At 37.3% G+C, this 19,108-nt stretch overlaps 1 protein-coding gene across 1 annotated transcript in view; it reads left to right on the forward strand.

Moving 5' to 3' along the window:
* The window catches only part of SOAT1 (sterol O-acyltransferase 1), an 80,095-nt gene that overhangs the window by 29,487 nt on the left and 31,500 nt on the right, over nt 1–19,108 (forward strand). The window contains exon 3 of the mRNA XM_046682951.1: nt 6,749–6,807. Within this exon, the coding sequence (XP_046538907.1) occupies nt 6,749–6,807 (59 nt within the window). The remainder of the gene's footprint in view (nt 1–6,748; nt 6,808–19,108) is intronic.

The following is a 19,108-nucleotide window of genomic DNA, read 5'->3' on the forward strand; positions in this document are numbered from 1 at the left end:
ATTTGAATCGGCCGGAATGAGAAGGTGAGAGGATAAGTTCTCTCAAATTCGCCTTAAGGAAAGCAGAAAGCAGGGGGTCTTTATAGAGCTAAGGGGCTTGGGAAGAGGAGTTTGGAGAAACAAAGGGGAGTTCTCTTTGGCTTTCCTTAACCGTTTCTCTCCTTTGCCCTTTTTGCTTTCCTGATGTTTGTTACTAGCTCCAGAATTCCACACCATCCTTTGTTGCTTTTCTTAAACTCTGCCCACACTTTTACAGAAAGGCCCTCTTTAAACTCTTCTCAGTAAACCAGCTTGACTGGGTCATCTTTGTGCTGCCAATGCTCATGCCCATTCTTAAATTAATCTCTGCAAGGGAAATGAAACACATGCCCTTGTTAGGGAAGCAACCAACAGTGTTCACCATAGTTATGTTAGATTATAAAAAATCATGTGTATGTTCATGTCAGTTTTATTTGTCAGGCAGATTTACAGTAAAGTCAGCCATCCAGAACAGGAGTTGGCAAACACAGCCACATTCATTTGTTTATGTTTGTAGTGCTTTTGGACCATATGGCCCCCAAAGCCTAAAATACTGTCTGGTTCTTTACAGAAGAAATGTGCTGACTCCTGATTCACTGGCTACACTGTTCAGTATGGTAGGCACTGGAACTACCCTCTTCAGTATGGTCCTGTTGAGCACTTGAAATGTGGCTAATTTGAATTGAGATAACAGTGTAATTGTAGAGCACGTATTACATTTCAAAGACTCAGTTGCACCTGTTTCTATTACTTTTAATGTGGCTCCTAGGAAATTTAAAATTATATAGGTGGCTCACATTATATTTCTGTTGAATAGCCCTGATCTAGAAAGTAACTGGTAACTTAGAAAATAAGTAGATAAAAGCTGCCATTAGGCAAAAGCCTAGTAAGTACAGTATTATAAAACAGAGAGCTTGGCACCTGGAGGCATTTGACCCAGGTTCAAGTCCCAGCAAACCCAAGTCCTTACAAGTCTCCATGCTATAATCTTTCTTTCCAGCACCTGTTCACCATGATTTTTCTTTATCATTTGAGATTCAGCTCAAATATTGACTTCTTTTGCAAAAGCTCCCTCCACCCCCATGCTCCCACAGCCCTCTGTGTATTGTAATTATCTGTGTTTGCATGTTTCTCCTGCGATCCTAAGTGAAGGGTTTGGAATACGTGCCTAGTACCCTGTATATCATTGGATCCTCAGTGGGTTTTTATTTAGTGAATGATGAGGATATAATTGAATGAATAAATGAGTTGCCAATTTAACATACTTGGTTATTGGTCTCTTCTTGTGGATAACATTAGCAGTAGATTTGGCATAGTAGTATAAAAATAGCATTGTTACGGGAAGAGATTTGGTGAACCATGAAGAAGCAACCCAAGTAGAAAGGCATAACTCTGGCGCTGTTTAATGTGGGCCTCAATGCTCTCATTTCAGATTTACTAAAGGTATCACTATAATAGTGCAGTACAATGGATGATCCTTTTATTTGACATGAAGATTGTGTATGGTACAGTCTCTTTTTTTAAGGTGGTAAAGCATGTAATGATTTTAGATCTTAATTAAAACTGGTTAAAATAAGATTTTTGATACATCAAGGAGTAAATTTTAAATATTCCAATTAAATCTAGTAGACTTTACAACTGTTAGGTAGTGTTCATGAAGATAAATATTGCAAGTCTGATGTTTTGGAGGTCAGAGGCTTAGGATAAAAACAATCTAGAGTAGCTTTCCTTAAGGATTTGTCCTTGGGTCTACTAATTAGATATGAGCAGTTAATGCTTAGTTATCAGTTAGTGATATTTCAGAAATTGCATAACCCTTGGTCCCGGCTTATCACTATTTCAGGGTCAATGTTTTAGAAATTTAGAAGCCTTGACTTGACTTATGTGGTTGGATGTCTGTACATAGTTCTTTAAATCATTGCATGTTAGCTTTTAGGGCATTATTCTTTTGGCTTTTTGACATTGAGTTTTTTAACTCTTGGGTAGGAAGAAAGTAAAGAAATTTTCTTTTGACTATTGTATGAAGTTAATTTTAAGGCAAAGGAAAATGAATTGGGTTTTAACATATTTTTCTTCTATTTACATAACTTTACTGTCATTTTGAGTGGGGCCTTCAGAGACTCTAGTCTAAATGTGAGCAAAAACTCCCTTTCCCTATTTCCTAGCCCCTGACTCGTAAAAGCCAATGTGTAACAGTGGTTACGTTATTTATGGAGAGACAGGTTCCTTTTGGAAGTGATGCACAGGAGGGAGAAGTAATCTTTTGCAATGTCTTCTTCCTCATCCCCCCATGGTAATTGAGTTAGTTGAAGGGAAGAAGCTTATGTATTCATTTATATATGAAATAATGGCGTATTTATGAAACTATGGTCTGATCGTAGATAGTAGAGAATTAAATTAAAAATGTATTCTTACAATTCATAGAAAAATCAAATATTTGTCTTATCCTTATATTTCTTATCTAATCAGTTACCAGTTTGTGAATATCTTCAAAATTTATCCTCTCCTGTCCATTCTCATTGCCATTGTGATTTTTGACAACATCGTTTCTTGTCTGGATTTATTGCATTTCTCTCTGTGGTCTTTCTCATCCTCTCCTGCCAGAGTGGGCTTTCCAATATCAGATCAGTTACTTTCCTGCTTAAAATTCTTAGTTTCCTCGAAGCCTTTGTTATGATACATACAGGTTCTTCATGATAGGACCTCTAGCCTCCTTGCCAGTCGTAAACACCACCACTGCCCACAACTGCAGATACTATTCTACTGTCTGCTGGCTTCTACTGTGGGTGTTGATAAGTCAGGCACCCAGCATAATTGCAGTTCTCTTGTAGGTGATATTTTCTTTCTGGTTGTTTTTAAGAGGTGTTTTTTGTTGTTGTTTTAAATAAACTTCTGTATTACTCAGTTTCACTATGATGTCTCTAGTATGTAAGTGTAGATTTTTATTTACCTTTCTTAGGATTCTGTGACCTTACTTTGAGGATTGGCTTCTTTCAACAGTTCTGGAAAGTTCTCAGCCATTGTCACTTCAAATTTTGTCCGTCTTTATAGACCTTTCATTAGATGCATTTTGGACCTTCTCATTCTCCATGCCCTTTTTCCAGGTGAAGTATTGTGAAAAGATATAAGTAGTCTAAATGTCCAATAGAGGATTAAATAAATTATATCTCAGTCATAAAAAGAAAACAATAGGCCAGTAAAAATGATGTAGCAGGAGGCATAGTGACATGGAAGGATGTTCGTGAGTTATTAAGTGAAAAAAGGTAACAAAATAATATGTATAATGAGTCCATTTTTATAATATGTATATTTATAGTATGTATATTTGCCAAAGTAAAGGGACAAATGATATTTACCAAAATATTAATGTTAGTTACTTGAACACCATAGGATAACGGGTGAACCTTTTTTGGGGAAGGGGGTTTGGGTTTTTAATTTTCTGTAACGAACATTGCTTTTAGAATAAGGAGAAGAGGGGCTGGCCCAGTGGCGCAGAAGTTAAGTATCGCACATTCTGCTTCGGTGGTCTGGGGTTTGCCGGTTCAGATCCCAGGTGCAGATATGGCACTGCTTGGCAAGCCATGCTGTGGTAGGCATCCCACATATAAAGTAGAGGAAGATGGGCACAGATGTTCGCTCAGGGCCAGTCTTCCTCAGCAAAAAAAGGAGGATTGGCTGCAGATGTTAGCTCAGGGCTAATCTTCCTTAAAAAAAAAACAAAAAGAGAAGAGAGGGTTATTAAATTTAAATTACCCCACATGCACCCCCCCAAAGTTCATTCTGGCAAAGTAAATATTTCTGGAAAATTACATATCTTATAAATTTGAGTGCCCTTCACTCTTCCTTTTAGGCATAATGCACAATAGCAATTGTTATATTGAAACAAAAATACTCAAATTATTACCACAAAGAGCAGATGAGAAAATATAAATACTCATTAAAAAATATACTACTGAAATGATACGAAGTTACGTTATCATAGTTTTTGGCAAAGACAAAGATAGCAAACTAGAAGTTGTAGTCCTCTGCTTCATGTGTCAACACTTGTTCTGTTCTCTTTCATTCATGTATCTGTGCAGAAGGTCTGTACCCATGATGATATCTGATATTTATTGGTTCCCATAGTAGAAGAGGTAACTTGACATTTCACTTGAAAAGGAAAAATAAGGACATTTACTATCAGATCATAAAATTCTTTTTCTGTAAGAAGATACTATAGTATTTGAGGATATGCTTTGAAAAAAATATAGGAACTAAAGAGGTACTATTTCAAGATGACTAAGTCTATATTAAACTTAAGTAAATTCTGATAAAACTCTAACTCAAAGACAAATCTGACCTTAACAAGAAGTTCCAGTAATTAAGACTTTTAGCAAGCAGAATGAGCGGTGTAAGCAACGTTAGTGGGCCCCAAGTTTAGTAGGGTGGACATTAACTTTTGCATTAACACTTAGTTTTTGTTATCTTAAAAATGTTGCTTTAAGCTATGAATGTTTTGCCAAAGAAGAACTTTAAAAATTTTTAATAAATTCATCAAAAGCTAAAATATAGCTAGGTTATTATGCAAGATATTATATGTGAAGACAAACTATTAATGAATAAAGGCAAACTGCATTCAAAATGAACTCTACCCGTAATTTATTAAAAGGGCAGACGTTGATTACTCTGGCTGCTTACTTAAATTATAATAGTACTGTGGTTTAGTATGAAAATTAAAAACTGTGTGCAAATCTGTGGCAGTAATAAATCACAATATACAATACATATGGAAGTCATACAGACCAACAAATTCTCATAAAAATATTTTAATAGCTTTAAAATCCAATTTTTCTTTAATATCATGAAAAAAAGATTATCAAGTCAGATTAATTAAGGATTCCTTAATTATTACCTCAATTAGTCAAATTAAACAAACTATGTTACTGTGACTTAATATGTAGAAAGGAATCTTTGAGAACACGGAAGTTAAAATGAAATGAATTTTAGAATATTTTCATCATTCCCCACTCCCCCCCCCCCGCCGCGCAAAAAAACCCTTGTACCCATTAGCAGTCATTCCGCTTTCCCACCACTCCCATCATCCCTGGGCAACTATCAGTCTTTTGTCTGTCTCTAGAGTTGTCTGTTCTGGACATTTCGTGTGAATGGAATCAAGCAATATATAGTCTTTTGTGACTGACTTCTTCCAGTTAGCATAATGTTTGCAAGTTTCATCCATGTTATAGCATCTATCAGCGTTTCTTTCCTGTTATTGCTGGGTAGTATTCCATTATATGGATAGACCACATTCTATTAATCTGTTTATCAGTTGATGGATATTTGAGTTGTTTTCACTTTCTTTTATTATGAATAATGCTGCTGTAAGCATTCACGTACAGATTTTTGGGTGGGCATGTTTTCATTTCTCTTGTTTATATACCTAGGAGTGGAATTTCTGGGTCATATAGTAGCTCTGTGTTTAGCCTTTTGAGGAACTTCCAGTCTGTTTTTTAAAAGCACTGCATCATTTTACATTCCTACCAGCAATGTCAGGGGGTTTTAATTTCTCCACATTCTGACCAACAGTTTTTCCCCCCAGTTAAACTATTCGTACCAAGTGGGTACCACTCTTATAAACATCATTGTTACAGGTGTTTATAAACACTTCTCTAATTGCATTGCCGAAGAACCATCATACCCAATCCCCAAAGTAACAGTTTTCTCAAAGTTTCCTGCATGTACAACTTTTATCCCCCCCTGGCTTTTTTGAGATATAGCTGACGCATAACTTTGTTGAAGTTTCAGGTGTAACATGGCCAACACTTGTTATGTGTTTTTGATTATAGCCATCCTAGGTGGTTGTGAAGTGATATTTCACTGTGGTTTTGATTTACATTTCCCTTATGGTCAGTGATGTTGAACATCTTTTCATGTGGTCTTGGCCATTTGTATATCTTTTTTGGGGAAATGTCTGTTCAGATACTTTGCCTATGTTTAAATTATTTGTTTATTACTGAGTTGTAAAAGTTCTTTATATATTCTGGATATAAGTTCCTGACCAGATTTGCAAATATTTTTTCCCATCCTGAGGGTTTGTCTTTTGACTTTCTTAGTGGTGTCCTTTGCAGCAGAAAAGTCTTTTGAAAATTTTGATGAAGTCCAATTTATTTGTTGTTGCTTGTGCATTTTAGTAGTCAGAGTTGCAGGATCCATTCAGAGAATCAAATTTTCCATGCTGTCAGAATTGGATGTTACAGCATCATATTATTAATATAGTTGTAATTATTGTGTGTACATATAGGAATTTTCTTTTTTCTACATAGCATTTTTATGTATATGTTTCCTTCTATTTATATTGCCCATGCTTCATTTTTTTTTAGATGTTATTTTTCCTTTTTCTCCCAAAGCCCCCCGGTACATAGTTGTGTATTTTTAGTTGTGGATCCTTCTAGTTGTGGCATGTGGGATGCCGCCTCAGCATGGCTTGATGAGCGGTGCCATGTCCGCGCCCAGGATTCGAACGGGCGAAACCCTGGGCCGCTGAAGCAGAGCGCACAAACTTAACCACTCAGCCACGGGGCCAGTCCCAACCCATGCTTCATTTTTAAGAACTGTGTTGTGTTTTGTGGCTGTACCATAGTTTACATAGTCATCCTTTTTTGCTTGTTTGTTTTTCAGCTTTATGATTTAGATAATGCTGGTAGGTAGCTGTATCCATCAACTTAAGAGTTACATTTTTTTCTTTCCTTAGGTCAGATTGACATAAAACAGTTGATAGCAAAGAAGATACAGTTGACGGCAGAGGCAGAGGTAAGTAACTCCCTCTTCCAGAAACAGAAATAAAGAGTTTTAGGGTAGAGTTTTGTTCAGTAAAATTTTTAATGCTAAATTGCTTAAATAATTGTTCACCTTTCCTATCAGTTGACATCATGCTGCTGTGGATCAGGAAAATAAGGTCTGCCACCTTGTCACCCTACATAAGAACCAGTTTGCCTTTTTCTCTCCCATCTCATCCTGTCACTTTCATTTTCTGGCTTTTACCAGCAAAACTCGGTTTTAGTAAACCATGATCCAGTTGAATGTTTGTATGAATGTGTAAATGCTTTGTGAAAGTATCTATCATGGTTCACAGTAAGGAATAGATCTCCAATAAATGTTGAATCTGAATCTAGAAGTAGACTCCCTGTTAGGGACGTAGAAGAAATACCAACTCAAAAACAACAACGTGGAGCCATTTCAAAAGGGGCAAACAGTTCTACAAGTCAGAATTCAGCAGTGCCCTCAGGAAATTCTAGAGGACAAAGAACAGGTTTTTTTTTAATAATCCAATACTGTGTGTGTCTGAATGTAAATTGACTTCAAATCCAAGGCAGCCTCCCTTTTCCCCAGTGAGAAAATTGCTTCCAAAATTTATTGACCAAACATCCAAAGATGAAGATGAAATAGCCTTGTTTTTATTTATTAATTTAGTCACATGTGCATGCATGCATACGTGCATTTATAGAGAATAATTTAAATTTCAATATTTTTACAGGCATATTTCACAGAACAGTAAATACAAGATTATTTATATTCACTTTGATATTAGTGTCTTCATAATGATCAGAGCTAGCTTTTCAGTATTTTCCAATCCTGGGGTACAACATTTTCACTTTCATCTCATTTGTTGGAGATACAGCACTTTTTGAGTCCAGAGATGATGCTCTCACTAGAAGTTTTAGTACAAGTACCCGTTTGCTTAACATTGAGATCTACCCCCAATTCATCCAATAAATATATTTCTGATTTTTACATGTAACCACTTATTGTATTGCTTTATAAAATGGTATTCAAAAGGTGTATTTATTTACTATACTTGAAGCTGTGAGTCTAGACCCCTAGTTAATAGTGTGTTAAATTTTATTTATTTTTCTTGATTGCCTTAGAATACATGTGTAAGCCTTTAAAACTATAATGGTGAAGGTCATTTCTGGTGAATGTCTTTTTCCAATTAGTAATTTGTTCTTTCATTGTAAGAGACTTTTTAAAGACTTGATTATTAGATAACTTCCACTTATCTGAGGGGTAATTTATAATTTTGTCTAACAAAAGAAAAATATTTAATATATAGGCATGTGTGCTGTTTTTAAGGGCCCGTTCTTGCAAATTTAGTGATTAGAATAAAAGAATTTTGTTTTTATGGCTTAACTAGAGTATTTCTAACCCTCGTTCCTCTAGACAGGCTGGGCTCCAGGTTGATCTTCTATTCCTTATCAAATTCCCCTTCCGTTCCTCTTTTGCTCCTTCTCTCCTCAGCATGAACACAAAGCCTTTATTGTGTCCTGTTTGTCAAAGTTTCAAATAGGTGAAAGGACAGTCCGTCCCTGCTATTGTTGCTGTTTATCAAAAAAATCTAAAATGGGAGGGAAACTTAGTTTTATGCAGAATCACAAACTCAAGGAGGAAAGGGTGTGTGGAGTAGGAAGTAGAGGTGGGGGAGAGAGGGACTAGAGGAAGATTAGAGGGAATGTTTCACATATTTAAGTAGAAACTTTGTGGGTTTTTTTGAGGATGATTAGCCCTGAGCTCAGATCTGCCACCAATCCTCTTCTTTTTGCTGAAGAAGATTGGCTCTGAGCTAACATCTGTGCCCATCTTCCTCTACTTTATATATGGGACACCTGCCACAGCATGGCTTGAAAAGCGGTGTGTAGGTCCATTCCTGGGATGTGAACCGGTGAACCCTGAACTGCCGAAGCGGAATGTGCAAACTTAACTGCTGCGCCACTGGGCCAGCCCTGAAACTTTGTTTTTAAAGATAGTTTTCTCCTTATCTGTTTTGTATATTAATCAGTGAATACACTTATATTCTTTAGTTTGGTCAGTTAGGAGTGTTTGAAGGAGAGGGAAATAAATGAATGTTACATAAGGGAGAAGAAGCTGAGGGAAACGGGGACATTGGTTTAATTAATGTTGTCGTTACTCTGTATTATGCAAATGATATGAGGGTCACAGAGCCCTCAAGACTTGTTCCCTGTTGTTAAGGGAAAGCTTGGCCTGCTCAGCTTGGCTTGAGCAGAGGTTTGGAGGTAGGAATCTTACATTGTATCTTGGAAATGACACTTGAATCGTGTCTGCGCCCCTATTGGGGCACAATAGAAAGAAAAATACAGTTGGAAAATTGGGGCTAGATGGTAAAGCACTTTTTCCTCTACCTTTATGCCCTTGTTCATGAAGCTCTGTCTACTTGAAATTTCCTTTAACTTCTTACTTTCACCAACCGAAACACTGTATATCCTTCAAATTCTAGCTCAAAAGCTACTACTTCTACGGTAAATACCCGAACTTGAAATCATGTCCTCCCTACTTTATACTTCTAAGTACTTAGTTTATACCCTTAGAATATACTCTGTGTTTATTACAGAGTGTTTTTGTTCTGAATGAATCACCAAAATTCTTTTGGTGAACTTGTAGGGGGACTTAGGAATATTTTCATTGGCAATTTGACATCAAATGAATTGAATATCTTGCCGTTGTTTACTAACTGAAATGTTTTTGAGGGCAATATATTAGGAATGCTATTCTGATATCAAAGTTGGGGATAATTTATAGTTTGGAGACAGTGAGACCAAGTACGAAGCTATTGTAACACTGTAGTGTTCTAAACTGAGGAACCAGGGGCTGGGAGGGGAAGGGCCTTACACCAGGTGCTTTATATACATACCCTTATTTACTTAAATTATTCCATTTTGTAAGAGTGATCTCTAACTGGTTTCATTTTGTTGTTGTTTTGCTTTATTGGTTGAAGCAAATTGGTTCATTTAATAACATGAAATGACTGTCAAGGTGACGGGTGTAGGAATATTGTTTGGAGCTATGAAATTTATTTGTTCTTTCACATGCTAATTCCTTTTTTCTTCCGGGTTTTTAGAAATAATTTTTAAAACAAATGAAAATCAGGAATCTCTCTTGTCATTTGTAGTTGGGTCTCATGTTCCAACCCAGTTGTCACTCATTGTCATTGGACAGTCTTCCTCTGATCTTTAAAAGTAAGAACACTGGACTAGCCATCTCCAGGGTCCCCGTCAGCTCTAACAGTCTGTGTCATTATTGTGTAGCTAACTTCAACTTTTGCTTCTAATTCACTATTTCCTGTTATGTAAAGAGAATGGGTAGCCTATAGGTCTTATTGGCTAACTCTTTCGGCTCCACAAAACTAGAGTTTTCAGATAAAATACAGTCTGTCTAGTTAAATTTGAATTTCAGATAAACAAATAGTTTTGTAGTCATCATGCAATATTTGAGACATATTTAGACTAAAAAACTTATTTGTTGTTTATCAAATTCAAATTTAACTGGGTGTCCTATATTTTTACTTGCTAAATCTGGCAACCTTCAAAGAACTCGCTGTAAAAATTTAGATATATAGATAGAGGAGGTCATATTAAGGAAGAGTGAAGAAAATTGTCAAGAACTAAGCAAGCTCTTTAGTCTGAAGGGAAGAGGGATGGTGGAGGTGATGACATTAGTGGGTTGAAATTAGAGGATTGAACTGATTGAATCTCTTAAAGTCACTTGTAGGTCTAAATGCTGTCTTAAGAAGTTTTAAGTGCTTAATTAAAAAAAAAAATGTGCTAGTCGGGTAATACGTTGTGTGACCCTGAGTCATGGCCTTTTGAAATCCTTTGAATTGTGTTGTAACAAGACTTAAAAGATCTTGGAACAGTCCAGAGGAGATTGAAGTGATTAAGTGCCAACTAATTTACATTAATAGATAAGTTAGGTTTGTTTTAACATTGTGTTAGTTAAATTGTTTCTTTTAGTTGCAAATAACAGAAACCTACTTTGGTTTATTTAAGCGTAAAAAGAGATGTATTTGAAAAATATTAATATATCTCATAGAATTCTAGGAGAAGCTGAATACTCATGCTTTGGAAAGGGAAAGGATTTTAGTAGCAAGAGTTAAGATAGTTATGAAATTTTCAATTAATAAGATTTCCTGGGGCTGGCCCCATGGCTGAGTTGTTAGGTTCACGCGCTCCGCTTCAGCAGCCCAGGGTTTCGCTGGTTTGGATCCTGGGCGCGGACGTAGCACCGCTCTTCAGGCCATGCTGAGGCAGCGCCCCACATGCCACAACTGGAAGGGCCCACAACTAAAAATACACAACTGTGTACTGGGGGGCTTTGGGAGAAAAAGGAAAAATAAAATCTTTAAAAAAAAAAAGATTTCCTCTCAGTCTTTCTAAACTCAGAGTTTCAGATTTCTGAGCGAGAGGATTGGATTTTGGCCAGAAGGGCGGGGCCATTTAGTACAGCCCTGTCCTGGAGACTGGGTGCCTGCTCTCACCTTTGAGGACAGTTTCCAGAGAAAAGGAAATATGTTGAAAAAAGAAAAGAGAGTGTCTTTACTCTCAATATTTGTAGAACTTTTATTAATGTATACAATTTTATAAAGAGAATGTTAGGTCTAATGTGAAAATTAAAGGGATGAAAAATTACTTTCTATTTCCACTTCTTAAAAATACATATTTGTCGCAACATGTTTTCTTTGCTTCTTATATAGTGTTGCAAGTATTTTTCACATCAATACCTTATGCTATTGCCCAACCATTAAATAAGCAAACTGTGATGAGTAAGACTCAGATGGCATGTCTGCAATGAGGACTTCTCTTCATGGTTTATTAGTCATTCGAGTAACCTCTTCTAAAATTTGATTTCTTGGCAGACTGCTGGAGAGATAAGTCTAAGTAATTTCTGCCCAGAAATTTTTTGATTGTTATATAAGGTGAGATTAGGTTGTGCTGTGATAGTAACACAAGAGGAACACAAGTAATTGTCTCTTAAACAAGATTAGAAGTATATTTCTCTCTCATGTTAGTGATCCAGAGTTGGGAAGTCCACAACTAGTATGGTGACTCCATGGGGCTCAGGGACCCTGTTCCTTTTACCTCCCTGTCTCATAGGCTGTGATCCTCCTTCTCATTGTCCCAGTGGCTCCGGCCATTTCATGAGTTCCAAGGAGTAGAACTGAGGTAGGGAAAGAAGGAGGTAAAGGAACAGATAGCAGCTATTTTTTAAGGAAGTTTTCTCGAGGTTTTATCAAGCTAATCCTGCCTGTATCTCATTGGCAAGCACTTAGTCATGTGGCCACATAGGTGCAAAAGGAGACTGGGAAATTTATTTATTCTGAGCAGTCATGTACCCAGGACAAAGTCAGGGATTCTAGTACTAAGGAAGAGGGTGAGGGATGATAGGTTGACAGCTAACACCTCTGCTACAACTGTCTGTTTTACTTTCCTGCCCCTGATTGTCTGGTCAAATCTTAGCTTCTTTTGGCTATGTAAGTGTGACTATATTGTTCTAATATTTCACTTTCTGCCTTTTCTCATTTACCTACCTTTGAAAGCTGTAAAATGATGTCAGTGTAAGTTGATATTTGTGATAAGAAATTACATGATTTTAGAGCTCTATCGAAGACCTTAGAGATGATAGTTACTCTCTATTTTACAGTTAATGAGAATCCAAAACGTCAAAACTAGTCACATTACTGGTAATATTCTGCATATCATTGGTTGAACACATTTTTTTCTATTATTTTAATATCTCTGAAAATGAGAAAACACTGTGCTATTTAGTGTAATTCACTTGGCAGCTTTTTTCTTTCTTAGTACCAAACAAAAATCAGTGGCATCTTAGATGAATACATTCTTTAAAAAAATATGGCCAAGGTTTGTTAACATTTTATTTTAATGTTGTGCTACCATATAGGATTGCTTTAAGAAGAGGAGGGATATATTTTCTTACATAAAGTAGCTTTTTTCTGATTATAGAAGTAGTACAGGCTCATTGCAGAAAATTTATAAGAGACAAGTATAAAAAGGAAACAGTCATCACCCATATGCCTGCCCCTTGGAGATAACATTTTGGTTTATTTTCTCCCAATAATTTGTTTTCCTTTTCCATCACACACAGATCCATGTAGACACATACGGGCATGTGCATCATAGATACATTAGCAAAATCAGCATCAGTTTATATGTTCAGTTTGTATATTTTTCTTAACATTATTTTGTGTTTTTTTGGTGTTGAAATATTCTTTGAAAATGTTGTTTAAAAAAGTGACTTCATGTTAGTCATTTGTATGGATGTATCATTTGTTAACTGTTAGGACTGTATTTTTACTACTTTCTGGTTTCTAGCATTTAACAGTGGCTAATAAAGAAGTGAAGGAGGGGGTTGGCCTGGTGACATAGTGATTAAGTTCACACGCTCTGCTTTGGCGGCCTGGGGTTTGCAGGTTCAGATCCTGGCTGCAGACCTACACACCGCTCATCAAGCCATGCTGTGGTGTCTCACATACAAAACAGAGGAAGATTGGCACAGGTGTTAGCTCAGGTACAATCCTCTCAAGCAAAAAGAAGATTGGCAACAGTTGTCAGCTCAGGGACAATCTTCCTCACCAAAAAAAAAAAGAAGTCAAGGACGTAGGTAAAGATGATGAGAAACGGTAAAATATACCATTTGAATAGTTAAGATGAGGGAGCTACCTAAGTAGATTAAAGTAAATAAATGTATTTCAGCTGATTAAAAATGTGATATCCAGAATATTATAATCTAGTTTAAATTGGGAGACAGCCCAGGATGAATTTTATTTTTAATAAAAAGGGATTATAATTCAGAGCTCTAATTTTATTAGTTACTGGTTTATCTTGAACCTTTGGCTTCCTATATTAAGGATTATGTAATAATTATGCTCAAGACTTAACTTCCCTACAAGTTCTGATTTTTAAATATGGAGGAGGAGTTTATTACAATGCACTGTTTAGGACTATAAACTTCTGCATTGCTGCTTTCAAATGCACTGTTTGCAGTAGAACTAAGCTAAACACCTTTTTATTAGATTACCATTTTCAGGTTACATGTACCTCATTGACTTTTTTTTTTAGGTTTTTCTCTTTTGGCTTGTGCTAATCAGATAGAAAATATTTCAGATAAAGTACAGTGGAAAGCAGTATAATGTCATGTGAACTCGGAGGTCGTGTAGACCTGATCCTGGTTCTACAGCTTACAAGTTCTGTGACTTTGGGCAAGCCACATCACTTTATTTGTTCAAGCCGAGATCTCCTAATATGTAAAATAGGAATTATATTGTCTACTTCAGAGATTATTTTAAGACTAGAAATAAAATAGAAAAGCCCCTAAGAGAGTATCTAGCATATAGCAGTCATACAATAAATAACAGCCATTACCAACAATAGCAACAATAGTGATTTGCAGTCTCTTTCCCTTCATGGCTTCTAGAAAGAAATCAGGGCTAGGTGGTTTTTTAAGATAATTACCTTCTGCTTTATCAGACATTGGATACAGCCAGTGGTGTTATGAGTAGGAGTTTTCATGCCAGAGGTTGGTTTCAAAAGCTGTTGGGAAATATATTTAACACCTGCAGTCTTGCCGGTTGCTTTGCTGAGAGCTGGATGTACAGTGGTTAACAAAAAGACATGGTGTTTAAAGTCAGATTGGGGAAGCAGATATTAAGAGACCAAAAAATTGAAATATATAGAATTTCAAATTGTATTAAGTGCAATGAAGGAAAAGGATAAGGTGCAGTAACTTGAGAGCGAATTGTCAGGGGAGACTCCTCTTTAGGAGTCAATTTAGTGTAAGACCTAAACACTGTACACACGTGTCGCTTCACGATGGGCACAGGTTCTGAGAATTGCGCCCTTAGGTGATTTGGTCATTGTGCGAACATCATAGAGTGTACTTACACAAACCTAGATGATACAGCCTACCACACCCAGGCTGTATGGTACTAATCTTAAGGGACCACCGTCGTATATGCAGTCCTTCATTGACTGAAATGTCATTATGCGGTGTATGGCTGGATTACCTATTCTCTTAGCTGTTTTGCTCAAAAAGGTCAGATTCCTGGTTCCATGCCACTGTGAGGTTAAAAGATTTCTCTGTGGAAAGCCAGGTAGTGAGTCAGAGAAACAAGTAATTCATGGACTGGCAATATGATCTTGTGTAGTCAGATTATAATTTTGTTTTTGAGGAAGATTAGCTCTGAACTAACATCTGCAGCCAATCCGCTTTTTTTTTTTTTGATGAGGAAGACTGGCGCTGAGCTAACATCCATGCTCATCTTCCTCTACTTTATATGTGGGACGCCTGCCACAGTGTGGCTTGACAAGCGGTGCGTAGGTCTGTGCCCAGGATCTGCACCGGTGAACCCTGGGCCACCAAAGTGGAAAGTGCGCACTTAACTGCTGTGCCACCTGGCTGGCCCCTCAGGATAATTTTTTATACTCTGTACTCAGTATACATTTTTACTTTGTGTTTCTTTCTCTGAGCCTGCTTTTTTATTTTTTCATGCCTCTTTGCCTTTGAAAGGATTGTTTATCTATCAGTAAATGACCCTGCTCTTTTCTCGTTTTAAGACTGAGTCCAAAGTAACCTCTGCTTAGAAGCCTTTTTAGAAGAGTTACCTTTCGGGGCCGGCTCCGTGGCCGAATGGTTAAGTTTGCGCGCTCCGCTGCGGCGGCCCAGGGTTCGGATCCTGGGCGCGCACATGGCACCGCTCGTCAGGCCCCATTGAGGCAGCGTCCCATGTCCCACAACTAGAAGGACCTGCAACTAAGATATACAACTGTGTACGGGGAGAGTTTGGGGAAATAAAGCAGGGAAAAAAAAAAAAAAAAGATTGGCAACAGTTGTTAGCCCAGGTGCCAATCTTTAAAAAAAAAAAAGAAAAAAAGAGTTATCTTTCTAAAATGCAAATCTGAAAATGTTTACAAACCTTGTGCTTAAAACATTGGTTTCCAGTTGCCCTTAGGATAAAATGAAGAATTCGTACAATGGCTTGAAGGCCTGTCATGATCTAGCCCCTGTTTGCTTCTCTAGCCTCATCTCTGATCACTCATGCGTGCCTTCAGTGTGTGTTCCAACTGTAGGGTCTCTGCTTCGTGGTTGTTGTTCCCCATTCTTAGAATCTTAAAGGTTGTGTAGTTCAGCTGCTTATTTAAAAAATGAGGTTTATTTGCGTGCTAAAATATGGTGATTCTGTTTAATGTATTATCTAAGCACCCAGCTTTTCTAGTTTCTAGTTAACTATCTGCCTCCTCCTTCCGTCATCCTTCTTTCCATCTCTCATTGTGCTGTGACAATCATAGTCCATGGGCTGGATGAAATTAATAGAGACGAGATTGAGAAGATAAGCAAATTAGAAAACTTAATAACCTTCAACCTCCTTTTCAGGTTACTGATATTAGACATTATTCAGATTTATTGTGATCATATTTTGAAGTTCTAATTAATGCCAGTTTCAGGTTATAGAAGAACTCAGAAGAAGGTAGAAGTGGAGCACGTCTTGTACTATATTCTTCTATATTCCCTCTTAGAAAGGGAATGATAGTAATAAGCAGTCTTTTTTTTTTTTGTTGCTGAGGAAGATTCACCCTGAGCTAACATCTGTTGCCAGTCTTCCTCTTTTTTAGCTTGAGGAAGATTAGCCCTGAGCTAACATCTGTGCCAGTTTTCCTCTATTTTGTATGTGGGCTGCTGTCACAGCATGGCTGATGAGTGGTGCAGGTCCATGCCTGGGATGGAACCTGCAAACCTGGGCTGCCAAAGCAGAGTGCATGGAACTTTAACACTCAGCCATGGGGCCAGCGCAAAGCAGTAACTCTTTATTTTCCTCAGTCCTTGGATACATGAAAGGAGAAGGCTGAGGAGACGGAGTGGTGTCAACAACAGAGTTCTTCCTTGTGTCTACCAGTAGAGCAGCTTCTATCAACTTTAATTCCTCAGAGAAAGAAGAGAAAGCCAATGAGAAATAAACATTAGGCATCTAGGTAGTATAATACTGTGTATAGGAATGTGGTAGGTTTAAATAGTTAACCTTCTAATAGTAATAGCACTAAATGATAGAATTTACTTAAATTGTAGTTTTTATTGTACATTGTTTTATTGTTTTTTTCTTCATAGGTTAGCTCTGACAGTGGGCGGGGGCAGAGTAACAAATATCTGCAGAGTGATAACTGTGTTAGATACTGTGCTATGCGTTTTTGCAGGTTTTTTTGTTTTGGGGCCTTTTTTTAGAGTTGATAGAACAGTTTAGCAAGTTAGATGTTATTCATTTAAATTTTTCACATAAGTAACTGCTCAGAAAAGTGAAATAGCCTGCCTGAGGCCACACTCAAGTGGTAGAGGTAGAATTTGAACCCAGGTCTGCCTGGCTGGAAGCTTATATATTTCTTTTACTAGTTCTTATCAGCACTAAAGATGTCTTTTTCCTTAATATTGTACTAGCTCGAGTATGGATTCCTGAACTACCCACATATACAAGTTTTACTGCAGGAAAAGAAGACATGAATTAATCATTAAAATAGGGACCTTTTTGCTCAGCATGCCAAAGCAGTGTTCTGTTCTGTCTGAGGTGTCACAGTTTGGAGTCATAGATTGGGGGATGGGGAGGGAGTTGTGAAAGAAACTTTCGAGGAGACTTGACATCTGTCACCACCTTATACTGGCCCTCACACTATTGAGATGCCTGTGATATTTATTCTTAGACTTTCTCTTTTCTCTCTCTGTTCTCCTATCACTCTGAACTGGTTTTTCCTTGTGGCATTCACTGCACCATTAATAACTAATGTCTTTCCTCACTGATGGACAGTGAGCTCAGTGAGAGCAAGGCTGCATGTGTCTTGTTCACCAGCACAGGTGCTGAATAGTAGAAGTACTGCTTGTTATCCAGATCTCTTTGGTCCCTGAGATCAGATAGCAGGTTGGGATAACAAGGGATCCCCTTAGTTCTGGAGTGAGTGTGCAAGCAGAGAAGGTAGGAGTTTTGGAGTATGGGAAGGAAAGGAAGGGAATAGGAGGAAGGGGGAAAAAGGGTACAATTGATAAGCAGGGTGAAGGTAAGGAGATTGTCGTAGAAGTTTCAAGTTCTTTGGAATGTACGGCAAAGCCTTGTCTGTGGGCAAGTAGTGAGTAAGGCACAAGAGCTTGTGCCGTGAGAAGTTGACTGCTCTATTTAACTTGAGCTGGGTGGATTAGGACCTGATTTCAGCAGCTTTTCTGACATTTGTATAACGTTCATCGTGGTTTTTTTCATGCTTCTGGTCTACTCGACCCAGTACTTAATTGGAAAGGGGACTGGTTCCAGAGTATGAGGAATCCTAGCTAAAAGAAATGGCTTGGTTCCCTTTGCCACGTCTCAAGATTGCAGGCTTCCTTTTTAATGTTGAGTGAAATTTCCGTAGACTGATGTGAGTAGGGGTGAAGTGTTGGTTTAGCCCCCTCCCGCCATCCCTCGCTTCTTTTCTGACCTTAACTCTTATTACTCTTTTACTTCAGCTAGGACATCCTATTTCCTTGCTTTTTCTCAAATATATATATAGCTCTGCTTTACTCCCACGGGAATTGTAAGTTCCATAGAGACAAGGATTTGGTTTTGTTCATTGTATCTCCAGCGCCTAGAACTGTGCCCAGAACTGTACCTAGCACTTAGTGGAGTGAACAGATTCTTTCTTTTCTTGCCTTTTAGTATATTTCTATGTGGGACAACAGTTTTGTAACTGGAAAAAACCTTTACTTGTTATTCAGTCTAATTCTAGAGATGAAATGAGAAAAGAATCTTTTTTCTTTTTGTTATTTTTTTTTTTGGATTTGTTTTGTCTTTGGTTGGGGAAGCATCCTATTGAAGAATTTCAAAATGAAGATGGACGTATAATTGAAATGGAACAAGGAAAAGGAACCAAAATAAAATATAGATAACCTTAATATGAAAAAATAATTCTATAAAAACTCTTTATTTCTTCCAGGGAACATAGGTCCTCTACATTTTGTCCTTAAAACCAACCTCCCTCATTCACACTTTCTGTTGGCTAATCCTTTCCTGTCTTGCTGCTTTTCATCACTTTTTCTCCTTCTGCCACTTTTCATTTAATCTTAAATCCTACTGGTCCTTTGAGGTTTCAATTCCCAGCTCAAAAAATACATTTCCAATCATCTTATCCTTGCTTTCTTTGTTTGCTAAACTCTTATATGTTCTTTGAGTCTTTATCCATGGTTATATTGCTCAGATGATACTTAGGTACTCTAGTCTATATTTTTTATATGTATGTAT

This window comes from Equus quagga, chromosome 13 (assembly GCF_021613505.1).
Source record: "Equus quagga isolate Etosha38 chromosome 13, UCLA_HA_Equagga_1.0, whole genome shotgun sequence".
Lineage (NCBI taxonomy): Eukaryota > Metazoa > Chordata > Mammalia > Perissodactyla > Equidae > Equus > Equus quagga.